Below are 14,799 nucleotides of genomic sequence, written 5' to 3'. Positions count from 1 at the left end.
TCAACAATAACAGAATCACCACTGATCTATTCAGAAAACCAACAAGGGTTTACTTATTACTCCACAGTAAAAGTCTACATCCTACAAAAACCAAGTATAATGTAGTGAAATCCCAAGGCTATAGATTAGCTCGAATCACCACAGAGATGGAACCATTTTTGAGAAACCTGAACGTCTGTGTACTTAATAAAGGATTTTCGACTGGAAACAGACTGCCTGCCTTGCTTGGATTACTTTCGAATACTTAGTAATACTGCAGAATTATATATTTTCTATTATTACTTTTTTGACTTGACGAGTTTACGTTTGCTACTTCTACTACTATTGTCTGATCTGATTAATATACAGTGATTAACTAGAAAAATATGGCTAGGCATCTAACGGTCCTGATCACTGCTTTCCTCGAGTGGCACAGTGGTGCAGCAGTTTGTGTTGTTGCCTCACAGGAAGTGGTTCTCCAGTTCGATTCTCGGCTGGAGTGCCTTCTGTGCAGAGTCTGCATGTCCTCCCTGCTGTTCCCGTGGGTTTCCTCCATGTACTCCAGTTTCCTCCCACATATCAAAGACATGCGTCTGGAGCATTTCTCCCAGGCTTCCGCTGAAAATGGGCTCTATCCAAGCTGACTTTCCAAGTTAACAAATGCTAAATAAAAAAAATAAAAAAATTGTACTGTTCCTATGCTCATTTTCTGACGTGTCATCAAAAGTCTGCCTAACTTCAATGATATCTAACATTAAATCACTTTCTTGCTGCCTGCTGCTTCTGCTGCTGCTTACTAAGAAGCAATAAAATGCAACTGGTCTATCATTTTCCTCATTAGTCATTTTGACTCTAAGCTTGCCAAATGAAAAACAGTTTGCCATGTTAAGCCTTTTTGGTGACTTAACAATCACTTAAATGAAAACTGCTAACACATTTGAAACATTGACGATGGATGCATGGCTAACTACAGGTGTTTGTTCAATTTCTTTTTAACTGAACTTACATTCCAAGGGATCCAGGAAAGAGGAAAGATGGGAGTATACAATCTAGAAAACCCCTACATTTTGCCCTGTATAGGTATTTAGCAATTTTGTCTTACCTCAGGTGCCATGAATGCAATAGTTCCCAGCAGCTGTCCCTGAAATTCACCAGCACCAGTGCCTTTGGATGCCAGTCTGGCTGCAGCTCCAAAGTCAGCAATTCTTAGTCTTTGCCCTGTGCTGTCAATTAGCAAATTGGCACCTGAAATCATAACAAGAAATACAGTTTTTTTTACTAACATCAGCTATACAGTACAACAAACAATACAGTGTTGTGGAATGTCAGGAAGGTACAAAAACTCCCAAAAATTGTTAAAGCCATGCAGCTAGCTCTGGGCGCTAGCTACCTCCTTCAAAAAGGAATGGTTAAAAGATGACTTTCTGCCCTCCCCCACCAAAAAAAAAAAAAAAAAAAAAAAAACCAAACAAAAAAAAAAAAAACAAAGTACTTTTTGGATGTTCAGTGCTCAAAGCATTCATACCTTTGATGTCTCTGTGGATAATCTGATTTTCATGGAGATAAGAAAGACCACGCAGCAACTGTTCTGTATAGTTTAGGATTACTGTTTCTTTGAAAGGGCCATACTTATTCAGTAAATGAGAAACTGATCCACCTGAAAAATAGAGAAACAAATGTATTTACTTGAAAAGAGTATTTTCCACTTAAATGTTACCATAATTCATTTTAAAATGCAGGGCCTATATAAAAGAGCTACACAACCATATCATGTTAAATATTCACTAAAAAAAAGGAGGCGGAGTATGTAAACATTAAATTCCTGTTAAAAGCCTCTTCTCGAATAACTGAGAAAACAACATCAAACAAAAAAAAAGGCACTCTTGTAATGACAGTGTCATAGGAAATCAATATTACCCAAACACTCCTTCAAAGAACCACTGGACTGTTTTTGTCTTTTACTGTCAAGACTTCTAGAAAATGAACACCTATTAAAATATGCCTATTTATAGCTTGGCCTACAGTCACATTATAACATGTGACTGTAAGCCACGTTATCATGTGACTGTAAGCAATATGGTAACATGTAATTTAACAGCTCCATTCTTTGAAATGCATTTAATATTCAAACTGTCATTTAACCTTGGATCTGTATTTGCCTCTAACATGAGGTATCATTTTGAAATAGTCTGTTTTGAAATGGCTTTTCCCTGTGCTCCTGTAGCATATGCTACCAATAATTGCTCAGATTTCCTGAAAGCTTTGGTTTTGTCCAATTAGAAGCGTAACTGCCTGTGAATGTCCAAGGAATGCAGTAGTCTCTCCCCTTTATTCTGTGGTTTTGGATAAAAAGTTGGCAAATGAATAGTTTGGTTTAGAGCCACACTGGATATCACCTTTGGCATAAACGTAGGGTTAGTTCTTAAAGACACCCTGTCCTGGTGGAAAATGAGGAAAGGTTCCACTGCCATTAGTGCCTGTAATTCTGAAACTCTTCGTGCTGATGTTATTGCCAGGAGCAGAGCAGTTTTCCAAGAGATATATTTTAATTCTGCTGTGTTAGCTGGCTCAAAAGGAGGTAAAGTTAATTTTTCCAAAACAAAGTTGAGGTCCCAAGTTGGAGTAGGTGCTCTACAGGGCGGTCTTATGTTTTTAGCCCCTCTGAGGTACTGTCTTAGCAAAGGATTTGAGAAAATTGGTGGATCCGTGTTGTAATGAGCAGAGATGGCAGGGGCGTGGATCTTGATGGATGAGAAGGAGAGGCCTTTGTCCAGCATCTCAGTTAAATATTGTAGTATCTGAAGAATATTTGGGACATGAGGGTCAAGGCTGTGAGCTTGGTTCCAGGCACAGAATCTCTTCCATTTATCCGAATAGGCTTTCCTGGTACTAGGCCTTCTGGCCTCCAGAATGACATCCATAACAGCTTTGGAGAGCGGCATTGCTTGCTTGACTAAGGAATCTTCCATGCAGCTAGGTTTAAGGTCTTTAGCTGGCTGTGTAGTATCTGACTGTTGTGCTGAGTCAGCAGATGAGGGATTTGAGGCAAAATCCAGGGTGGTCCTTGTGCTAAGTTCTTTAAGATTGGGTACCAGTGCTGGCGTGGCCAGTCTGGTGCAATCAGGATCATCTTTGGCTCTTCGTGCCTGGCTTTTATGAGTACCTTTGGCAGGAGAGGTAGTGGTGGGAAAGCGTATACTTGTAGATTTTTCCAGCTGAATGAGAGGGCATCCACTTTCCATGCTTGTGGATGGTAACTCCTTGTGCAGAATTTCTGTAGCTGGCAGTTCATTGGGGATGCAAATAGATCTATGTCCGGGCTCCACCATTTCTGTGTTATCATTCTGAATATTTGTGGATTCAATTCCCATTCGTAGGGATCCATGATGTTTCTGCTTAAGTCGTCTGCCAGTGTTTTTTCTCTCCTGGCAGGAATTGTGCTTGCAGACGAACTTGACAGTTTAGAGCTGTGTTCCACAAGGTCATGGCTTGCCTGCAGAGGGGGTAGGAGTGAGTGCCCCCGTGCTTGTTTATGTACCACATAACTGTAGTGTTGTCTGTCTTTAGTAGTAGTTGTCCTGGATGCAGCAGGTCCTTGAAAGCTATAAGGGCATTTTGTACAGCTAGCATCTCTTTTTGATTGATGTGAAGATTCCTTTGTTCTGCGGGCCACTTGCCCTGAATACAGTTGCCTGCCATGTGTGCTCCCCAGGCGTAATCCGATGCATCTGTTGTCAGGGTTTGCTTGGCTGTGGGTTGAGTAAAAGGCTGTCCCTTGTTGAGGTGACAAGCTTGAGCCCACCATTGAAACTCCTGTTGAAGGCAAGGAATTAGTGGTATAACTGTTTCCAAACTTTGACAGCGTTGAGACCATACATTCTTTAGGTACCATTGTAGTTTCCTCATTTGCAGTCTGGCATATGGAATTAGTAACCCAAGGCCTACAGAATTTTTCTTGCAGGGAATTGGGTATTTGTTGCCATCAATTGAAAGTATCGAGTCAGTTGTACTTGCTTGTCTGGCGTGAGATAAGCCATCTGGGCCGTTGTGTTCAAGCTGGCACCCAGGAATATTATCTCTTGTCAGGGCACTAGTTTTGATTTCTTTTTGTTTACTGTGTACCCCAGGCAACTTAATAACTTCTTTACAAACGCCAGATGCTTTAGAAGAATGTCCTTGCTCTCTGCTTGAATCAGGCAGTCGTCCAGGTACGGATAAATTTTAATTCCTTTCTGTCTGCAAAATGCAATTACTGGTGCCAGGCACTTTGTGAAGACCCTGGGCGCAGTAGATAAACCAAAGGGCAGTGCAGAGAATTGATAGTGCATTGAACCAGCTATGAATCTGAGGTATCTTCTGCAGTTTTGTCTGATAGGGACATGCAGGTATGCCTCCTTGAGGTCCAATGTCACGAGCCAAGCTTTCTTGCCCAACATGGGAAGAAGCTGCTGTAGTGTCAACATTTTGAATTTCGGAACATCCAGGTAAGTGTTTAGAGAAGAAAGATCCAGAATGGGCCTCCAGGTTTTGTCCTTTCTGGGAACCAGAAAGAGTCTTGAGTACAATCCTTGTCCTTGCTCCTGTGGTGGTACCTTTTGAATAGCTCTCATATCTATGAGTGCTGTAATTTGTTTTTGAGCCTCTGCCCATTGATTTGGTGGCAGATTTGGCATTCCTTTTAACCTTGGCAGAGTATGAAAGTGGAACCTGTAACCTTGAGATACAATGTTGAGAACCCATTTGTCTTTGGTGATCATATGCCAATTGTGATAGAAAAGTGCCAGTTTTCCTCCCAAGGGGGCTGCCAAGAGAGAGTTGTTTGGCAGCTGTAGTGGGAAGTCATTGGGGCTGCTTTTTATATGATTGGGGCCTGTCTTCCCCTTCTTTCTGGCCTGATGCAACCCATTGTCGAGGCCTGTAAGGACCTTGTGGCTGACCTCTACCTCTTGGACGTCTGTATCTGCCCCTTTGAGGTCTGTCTGTAACTGGAAAGGACCAACTCTTAGTTGGCCAATTTCTGCTAAATCTAGGAGGCTGAACCTGTAAGAAATCCTTCACCGTTTGCATAGATTTTGCCTTATCCTCCATTTTCTTTAATACCTCTTCTGCCTTAACTCCAAATAACACATCCTGCTGCAGAGGTGCATCCAATAATTTTGCTTTAACATGATCTGGTAACGTATGTTCTTTTAACCAAGCATGTCTTCTAATGACAGAGCCTGTAACTGCTACTCTACAGGAGGCCTCTAAAGAATCAAAACCACATTGCAAAGTATGTTTTCCCACCTGTTCAGCTGCATGCAATAAATCCTGCATTTCTTTAAAAGTAGGAGGATCTGAATCTGGAAGCATTTTTTGTTTCAATTGAGACAGTAAAAATTGCTGATATTTTAGCATGTGAAACTGGCAATTTAAGGCTCTCATTGCTAAAGTTGCATACATATATACTTTCTTTCCCCATCTGCCTAATGCTCTGGAATCTCTGTCAGAGGGAACTGGATTCTTGGCTGATGAGGCCTTAACCCCTTTGGGTCCCTGAGAAACAGTTTCAGGGTCAGCAACAGGGCTTTTGTACAGAAATTTGTGTGAGTCAGAGACTCTGTAGTATCTGTCAGGTTTAACTGGGGCTGGAGGTAAGGAATCAGGATTCAAGTTGGATTCAGTATACACATCATCCACAATATCTAACACTGGCAGAATAGCAAGGGGTCTGTGTTGAGGTAATAAAAGGAAGTCTCTGAGCCTTTTCTTGGATTCTGAATAATCCTGGCCTTCCCAATGGAAATGCTCCCTCATGGTATGCAGGGTTTCCCCAAAGGAGTAGTCCTCAGGTGGAGAGGCTGATGGAATTGACTCCTCAGCATCAGAATCCTCATAAGGGGGTAAAGAATATCCTAGGTCTGAGGATGAATCTGAAGAGATGGACACCTGGTCGGATGAGTCATAGTCTGCATCCTGTCTAGGCCTTTTATCAGGAGGGGGATGGGACCCCCTAATCAGAGTGATTAGGTCTTCGGCCATTTTGAGCATTTGTTTCTTAGGCATGGAGGCATGTGCTGGAGAATGCTGTATTTGTTTCTTTGATTTTAAAGTTGGTTTAGACTTAGCAGAGGGTTTAATGCTTAACTGAGTAGGTCTGAAAACACCCTCTGAAGCTGCTCCGGATCCCTCTGAAGGGTTAGTTTCGGTAGGCTGAATAACTTGTGCATCCGAAGGCCCAGCCATCTCCACGTGGAAGTCAGAGGCTGCCTGTGGTTCTACAGAAGCGGTCGTCAGGGGCTGCGAAGGCGCCTTGCTGAAAACCGTAGAACCGGCGACTGGCCTAGAAGAGGCTTCGTCGTCAGTTTTGGGCCTCGGATACTTGTCTTTGCACTTTTTGTGTATTCCGGTCGTCGGAAGTTCCGATGGCATGGTATCGAATTTTCTACCAAAATAATGTCGGGCAAAATCAAACCGACGTTTAATAGTGCGCTTGTTAAACCTAGCACAAAACCGACAACCAGTGACGTCGTGGTCTGGGCCTAGGCATGGGATACAATAAGAATGGAAATCCTTATGAGGTATTTGCTTCCCACAAGAAATACAGTTATTAACTTTTACTGACATCGGTCTGAAGCAAGAAAAAGTTTCCCCAACGGGGTACTTAGCTTTGCAGAAGACTTTGGTTCTGGATTCGGAATGAAAATCTCAGGAGACGGCCGACCGGCACTTGCAAACTGCTTTTGCTTCAGGCACCACGCGGCAAGAAAGACTGGAGAAAATGGCGTCGGCTGCATCTTATATACCCCTACCGCACTGACGTCAGGGAGGAGGCGACAGCAACCGACGCTGGACCAAGACTTTGGAACTCAGGCCGACTGGGGAACCGCCTGACGGCAGGATAACCCAAGTGTAATGACTGCAGCAGTGTAACACGATGAACATCATGCTTGCTCACTGTAGTCTGGGTTAAATCTGCACCCAGTTTTTCAAGACTTCAGTCTACGATATAAAACTTGATATCTTCACTGTATTTCAGTATTTCCTACTGGTACTTTACAGTGTGCATTTGGCAAATGCTATTCCTTAAACACCTATGTAGCACAGGTATAAACGTTCTTTTCAAAGTGGTGTGGATTCTACTATCTGTCTTTTGAGAGACTAATAAGACCGGGTGCCAGACTGGAATCTCTTATGGCCTCCTAAGAAACTTCTGCTAAATAAACTATCAGTTTTTCATACTGGTATGTGTAAACCACATACACACTACACATCTATCTGGCTTTCTGGAAGGAGGTGATTGGGGATCTAGCCTATAAATACTAAATGAAAGGCATTCCTGAATGCCTGGAGGATGGGGGGTCACCAGTAACTTGTGTTTATCCATGCCTAATGAAGTTTAGGCTTCCTTTTTTATACTCCAACACCTCCATGGAGACTCAATTAAAATGGTCACACATAAGGTTTATGGTGTTCCCAAACAGTGTCCTCATCATCAAAAGTGTAGTTAAGGAGTTGTGGAAAGTGCAGACCAGATCTTCCTACTCTTGATCTGAGTCACACATGAGGACATTTCTTTTCATTTCCTGAGACATCCTTGACATAAGATACTGAGTGGTTGTCAGGGTAATCCTCTGCCAGACTGCAAAATATTCTCAGTGAACTGCCTAACGCTGAACATCAGTTCAGATGTCAACACAGGGTGGATACTTGGTTTGTGGCAGTCAGACAAAAAGAAAATTATTTCTCTATATTATGGATATAGTAGTATAAATGCATTAGAGAAACCCTGTTCCTTCCCCCTGCCTATCAGATAACTGGTACATCCAGTATTTTGCACATTTCTGGAGGGATGACATATTCTACAGTGGCAAGTGTCTTTGGAGAGTTCAGTGACCGTAAAACAGATGTCAGCTGACTTAGAGATTGGGAAGCAACGGCATGATAGTCATGTAATTTTCTGTAACTGCCACCAGGCAGTAACTGAGTATGCAGCATCAGTGAAGAGGAGGATAAAATGGTGGGTGCAGTAATGTTTGCATTTCCAAAGAAATGACAGGACCTGGTAAGCAAACACTCGGAAGCATGAAAAGAAAAAAGGTTGGGAGTTACTCTTCAGATTTCTTCTCTTTTGCTTGGTGTGGTCCAATGAAGGCTGAATCAGATGATCTGGGATCGAATTCTGAACTGGTCACTAGAAGAGGCAACAACAGAAAGTGGGAGTGAGGAGTCAATGCAGCTTGCCCATCCTGGACAGAATGAGGTCTGTATAGCCCAAAGCAATGCTACCACCTACTACAGCGTCATGAACTGAAGAGCATACATTATATGGACCAGGATATACACTTTGTTCTGCTAAACCATATCTAAGCAATAACCCTAGAAGTGTGCCAAGACTATCTCTTACCCTAATGATGAAGGAATTTATAAACACAATTACAGCAATAGCTAGATGGTTGAATAGATAGAGGGGAAAATAGGACAAAAAAATCAAAGGCCTGTCACACTTCTTACTTTGGGTATGTGTCTGTGAAGCTTCTTCAGACTGAGCCAGAAAATTATGTAAAGTGCTCCTGTTTTAGATGTTGAAAGTGTCTCTGACATCAGGTAGCACTGAAGGGCTTTTCTGCTGTGCATTTTGGTGGAAATTTTAAATTCCCTGCATACAAACACTTCCTGGGTGCTGACAGAGAGTAAACCAAAAAAAAAATGTGCATTTGTCAGTGGAAGAATTTTTTGGCACAAGGGCATTTTATTAAGACTGCTCAAGACACTGGCAAGATTATGGAGTAATCCTTAAGAAAAAAAAAGAACAGAAAATACTATCAAATAAGGGTAAAAGTATGCACAAAACTCAACAGTTATGGAAAACATCAGCAGATGAAAAAAAAATAACTTCAAAAGCATAATTTCTCCTTAAAGCACGGAGACAGGGACCATCTAATGTGCAACCAAACATTCATGGTATGGAGCAATAAGACTGTAGTACTTGGGCAATGCATTATGGGGGATTAAACTACATCAGCCTGAGAAAGTATTGAGTGCTAAACAGTTCTAACATAAGTGGCATCAGTCTTAACCGTTCTGCAGCCAGAGCTCTTTGAAATCATACCTAGTGTAGCAAAGCAAAGAGAGTTTCCCCATCACTGAAGAACTAAGTTACATGGCCTCCTTTACAACCAGGTTCCACTTAATGAAAATGGTATAAGAGTGCATCTGTGCAACCCTAAGGATATCCAAATGCTGACAGAGACCAAGCCAAGGGACAGATGTTTACCTCTGGCTATTTCTCAGTTAAAAAAAAAATCCTGCAGCGACATGACAGAGAATGATCCTCTGACAATACTGGCTGTACACAACAACAACAACAGCTCTAATGACATTTGCAGACTGCACATTCAATACAACTGTAAGAAACAGACAAATAATGCTTTCTGTTGAGACGGGGGCATCCTACACCCCAACACCCCCTGCTAATTATATATACTAACTCGGCCCTCAACTGGCTCATAATTGAGTACAATGTCACCTTCTGTATGTACCTAACCAGCCACTTAGACCAAATTGAATGGCCTCACAGATTTCTCACTAAAAAAATTCAAAGCATAAGACACATGTCTTATGTGGACTGACTAAAGGCACTAGCCTTTCATTCTGTCTCATACCGTTTATTGAGACGCGACTTATGCCTGACCTGCAAGGCATTCTCTGACCCAGCCCTGATGAAAATGTTACATATTTGCAAGAAAAATGATACGACTGTTACAAATATCATGGACATGAACCTTATTTGCAACTCTGACAGAACTTGCTGGCGAAACCGGTTTGCTTTTGTTGTGATTTGCACCAGTCATGCTATTATTCTACTGTTGCTGAGATAGTACAGTTGTGTATACTTACCATAAATGTAGATGTTCGAGTGTATTCACTGGTGCAGTCATCACATTTGGGTTATCCCTGCCAGGGTAACCCTCGGCTGGGCCAAATACCAGAGGCGTAGTATTTCTGCATTAGTTGCTGTCGCTTCAGGACTGACCGCAGGTCATCAGCAGTATAAAGTAAGGCAGCTGATGCCATTACATCAGTTTTTCTTGCTCTAACCTGTCAGGAGTCTCCAAGTAGGAGCCAGGTTCTGGTGGAAGAACCCCACCAGTAGAAAGTACATACCAATATGTCCCATGTAAGGAAAGAGAAGAAAGGGGGGTGGAGGGAGGGGAAACCAGGACTGCAACAGTGAATACACTCGAACATCTACATTTATGGTAAGTGTACACAACTGTACTATGTTCTTCGTGTTTCACTGTTGCAGTCATTACATTTGGGTTGATTCCCGAAGCTGAGGAAATGGGTGGAGGCAGTCAAGGAAAAGTACAGTTATGTACCTACCATAAATGTAGATGTTCGAGTGTTCACCCTGCTGCAGTCATCACACTTGGGTTATCCTGCCGTCAGGCGGTCCCGCAGTCGGCCCGAATTCCAAAGTCTTGTTCTGGCGTCGGTTGCTGTCGCTTCTTCCCTGACGTCAGTGCGGCAGGGGTATTTAAGAGGCATCCAACGCCATTTTCTTCAGTTTTTCTTGCCCCAGATGTCAGGTGCCCCCAATAGGTAGGCAAAATATATATATATATATGGTTATATAAAAATCAAACAAAACCCTTAGGCACAAGCAAATACACCACAGAGGTAGTATAGGAAGAAGTGGTAGAGATAAGTTCAGCTAGTTCAGAGAGGATGGAGGGAGGGTAACCTGGACTGCAGCAGGGCGAACACTCGAACATCTACATTTATGGTAAGTACAAAACTGTACTATGTTCGTGTTACCCTGCTGCAGTCATCACACTTGGGTTGAATCCCAAAGCTAAGGATGGGAGGTGGAATCAAACAGGGTTAGAAGAAGCTAGTAGGCCCTGCAAAACTGCAGTGGCAAAACCAGCTCTAGTCTTAGAATATAGAGGTAAATGATAGTGTTTGGTGAAGGTGTGCACTGAACTCCAAGTAGCAGCTTCCAGAATGTCCTTGCTTGGCACTCCCCTGAGAAAGGCTGCTGATGTAGCTGTAGCCCTGGTGGAGTGGGACCTAATGTTAGCAGGTACTGGTTTCCCATGATGTGTGTAGCAGAAACAGATGCAATGTCCTATCCATTTTGAAATGGTCTGTTTTGAGATAGCTTTTCCTTGTGATCCTGTAGCATAGGCTACAAAAAGCTGGTCAGTTTTTCTGAAAGCCTTAGTTTTATCCAAGTAGTAACGTAATTGCCTGTGAATGTCCAAAGAGTGCAGGAGTCTTGCTCCTTTGTTCTGGGGATTTGGGAAGAAGGTGGGCAAGTGAATGGTTTGGTTTAGGGCCACACTGAATACCACCTTTGACATAAAGGAAGGATTGGTTCGTAGAGAGACTCTGTCTTGATGAAAAATGATGAAAGGTTCCACTGCCATTAGTGCCTGTAGCTCTGAGACTCTTCTAGCTGAGGTTATTGCTAGTATTAGGGCAGTTTTCCATGAAAGAAATTTTAAATCAGCTGAAAAAGCTGGTTCAAAGGGCGGCAGTGTAAGCTTTTCCAGAACAAAGTTGAGATTCCAAGTAGGTGTTGGAGCTCTCCTTGGTGGTCTTAAGTTTTTAGCCCCTCTGAGGAACTGTCTTAGGAGTGGATGTGAAAATAAAGGAGGATCCGTGTTGTAATGCGCTGAAATTGCTGAGGCGTAGATCTTAATAGATGAAAAGGAAAGTCCTTTGTGTAACATCTCAGTCAAATATTGTAGAATCTGAGCGATGTTTGGATCAAGGGGTTTAGGCCTTTAGCCTGGCTCCAGGCACAAAATCTTTTCCATGTATCTGAATAGGTTATCCTGGTGCTGGGCCTCCTGGCCTCCAGAATGACATCCATAACAGCTTTGGATAAAGGTGTTGGTTGGTTGTTTAGGTAATTTGTCAGGCAGCCAGGTTTAAAGTATTGAGTTGGCTGTGTAGAATCTGATGGTCTCGCTGGGTGAGCAGGTGAGGAATTTGTGGCAAAATCCATGGTGGGCCGTGGGCCATATTCCTTAAAATTGGATACCAATGTTGGCGTGGCCAGTCTGGTGCAACAAGTATCATTTGTGGCCTCTCTAATCTGACTTTCTGCAGTACCTTTGCTAGAAGAGGCAGTGGAGGGAAGGCATAAACTGTTAATGTTTTTCAACTGAATGAGAGGGCGTCCACTTTCCAAGCTAGTGGATGGAAGGTCCTTATGCAAAATTTTTGAAGTTGGTGGTTGTGGGGGCTTGCAAACAGATCTATGTCTGGGCGTCCCCATCTTTGAACTATCATTGCAAATACTTGTGAATCTAGTTTCCATTCGTGTGGATCCATGATGTTTCTGCTTAGGTCGTCTACCAATGTGTTTTTCTTTCCTGGCAGGAAATGTGCTTGTAATTGAACCTGGTAAGAGAGTGCAGTGTTCCACAAGGTCATTGCTTGCCTGCATAGAGGGTAGGAATGTGTGTCCCCTTGCTTGTTAATGTACCACATAACTGTGGTATTGTCCGTCTTTATTAGTAGCTGTCCTGGGTGTTAAAGGTCCTTGAAAGCTGTTAGGGCATTCTGCACTGCTAGCATTTCCTTTTGATTGATATGCAGGTGTCTCTGATCTGTAGTCCATTTTCCCTGAATGCACTGCCCTGCCATGTGTGCTCCCCAGGCATAGTCCGATGCATCTGTTGTCATAGTTTGCCTGGCTGTGGGTAAGGTGAAAGGCTGACCCTTGTTGTGGTGACATGCCTGTGCCCACCATAGAAATTCTTGTTGAAGGCAGGGAATGAGTGGTATCATTGTCTCCAAGCTGTGGCTGTGCTGAGTCCATACATTTTTCAGGTACCATTGTAATTTCCTCATATGCAGTTTTGCAACTGGTATTAGAATAATGCAAGATGCCATGAATCTCAAGGCCTGCAGAATTTTTCTTGCAGGGAGTTGGGTCTTTGTTGCCATTATTTTGAAATATTGAAACAGCTGTCGTTGTTTGTCTGGCGTGAGGAAAGCCATCTGGGCCGTTGTATTCAAGCTGGCACCCAGGAATATTATGTTTTGTGAGGGTACTAGTTTTGATTTCTTTTCGTTTACTGTGTACCCTAGGCAACTTAGAAGGTGTTTGACAAATGCCAGATGCTTTAAAAGAATGCCCTTGCTTTCTGCTTGAATAAGGCAGTCGTCCAGGTATGGGTATATTTGAATTCCTCTTTGTCTGCAGTATGCAATTACTGGTGCCAGGCATTTTGTGAAGACCCTGGGCGCAGTAGATAAGCCAAAGGGCAGTGCAGAGAATTGATAATGCGTTGAACCTGCAATGAAGCGGAGGTATCTTCTGCAATTTTGTCTGATAGGGACATGCAGGTATGCCTCCTTGAGGTCCAAAAATGACTAGCCAAGCATTCTTGCCCAGCATGGGAAGAAGCTGCGGTAGTGTTAGCATCTTGAATTTTGGTACTTGCAGATAGGTGTTCAGAATTCCAGAATGGGTCTCCATGCTTTGTCCTTTCTTGGGACTCGGAAGAGTCTTGAGTAAAAACCTTGCCCTTGCTCCTGTGCAGGTACCTGTTGAATGGCTTTCATGTTCATGAGAGCTGTAATTTGTTTTTGTGCCTCTGCCCATTGCTTTGGTGGCAGGTTTGGCATTCCTTTGCTCCTTGGTAAGGTATGAAAGTGGAATCTGTATCCTTGGGAGACTATGTTTAGAACCCATTTGTCTTTTGTGATGATGTGCCAGTTGTCTGCAAAAAATGCTAGTTTTCCCCCCAAGGAAGTTGCCAGGAGAGATTTGCTTGGTAGTTTGAGGATAGAGTCATTGTGTTTGTCTTCTGCTAGCCTGGGGTCTGTCTTCTCCTCCTTTCCGGGTAGCAGAACCCCATTGGCGAGGTTTGTAAGGGCCCTGTGACTGGCCTCTGTCCCTTGGGCATCTGTATTTGCCCCTCTGTGATCTGTCTGAAGCTGGAAAGGACCAGTTTTTTGTTGACCAATTTCTGCTGAAACGAGGGGGTTGTACCTGCAAAAAATCCTTGACCGTTTGCATAGACTTTGCCTTATCCTCCATTTTCTTTAAAAACTCTTCTGCTTTGACACCAAATAATACATCCTGCTGTAAATGTGCATCCAATAATTTTGCTTTAACATGGTCAGGGAGGGTTTGTTCTTTTAACCAAGCATGTCTACGTATGACAGAGCCAGTAACAGCTGCTCTACAGGAAGCTTCCAATGAATCAAATCCGCATTGCAAGGTATGTTTGCCCACCTGTTCAGCTGCATGCAACAGATCCTGCATTTCCTTGAATTAAGGCTGTTCTGAATGTGTGCTCATTTTTTGTTTTAACTGAGACATCAGGAATTGTTGATATTTCAGCACGTGAAACTGGCAATTTAATGCTCTCATAGCCAGAGTTGCTGAGGTGTGAATTTTCTTTCCCCATCTATCTAAGGTTCTGGAACCCCTTTCAGAGGGCACAGGATTTTTAGCCATAGAAGCTTTTTCTCCCTTAGGACCCTGGGAAATTGTTTCTGGGTCAGCTACAGGGCTTTTATAAAGGAATTTGTGTGAGTCAGGTACTCTGTAGTACCTGTCTGGTTTGGCTGGAGCAGGAGGTAGAGAGTTTGGATTTAAACTAGACTCCAAGTAAACATCATCCACAATATCTAAAACAGGAGGGATAGCAAGAGGTCTGTGCTGGGGTAGTAAAAGGAACTCTCTGAGCCTTTTCTTAGAATCTGAGTAATCCTGGCCTTCCCAGTGGAAATGTTCCCTCATGGTATGCAAAGTTTCCCCAAAGGAGTAGTCTTCAGGGGGAGAAGCCGAGGGAATGGAATCTTAAGCCT

The 14,799-nt window shown here is 43.0% G+C and overlaps 1 protein-coding gene across 1 annotated transcript in view; it reads right to left on the bottom strand.

The window, feature by feature from the left end:
• The window catches only part of MAP3K1 (mitogen-activated protein kinase kinase kinase 1), an 886,724-nt gene that overhangs the window by 76,687 nt on the left and 795,238 nt on the right, over nucleotides 1-14,799 (bottom strand). Inside the window, exons 17-18 of the mRNA XM_044063789.1 lie at nucleotides 1,505-1,636; nucleotides 1,082-1,224 (exon numbers count right to left, since the gene is read on the bottom strand). Coding sequence (XP_043919724.1) covers nucleotides 1,082-1,224; nucleotides 1,505-1,636 — 275 coding nt within the window. The remainder of the gene's footprint in view (nucleotides 1-1,081; nucleotides 1,225-1,504; nucleotides 1,637-14,799) is intronic.

The sequence above is a fragment of the Protopterus annectens genome, chromosome 2.part2 (assembly GCF_019279795.1).
Source record: "Protopterus annectens isolate FY-2018-M chromosome 2.part2, PAN1.0, whole genome shotgun sequence".
Classification (NCBI taxonomy): domain Eukaryota; kingdom Metazoa; phylum Chordata; order Ceratodontiformes; family Protopteridae; genus Protopterus; species Protopterus annectens.
The sequence above is the reverse complement of the archived record's forward strand: the minus strand, read 5'-3'. Positions and strand labels throughout refer to the sequence as shown.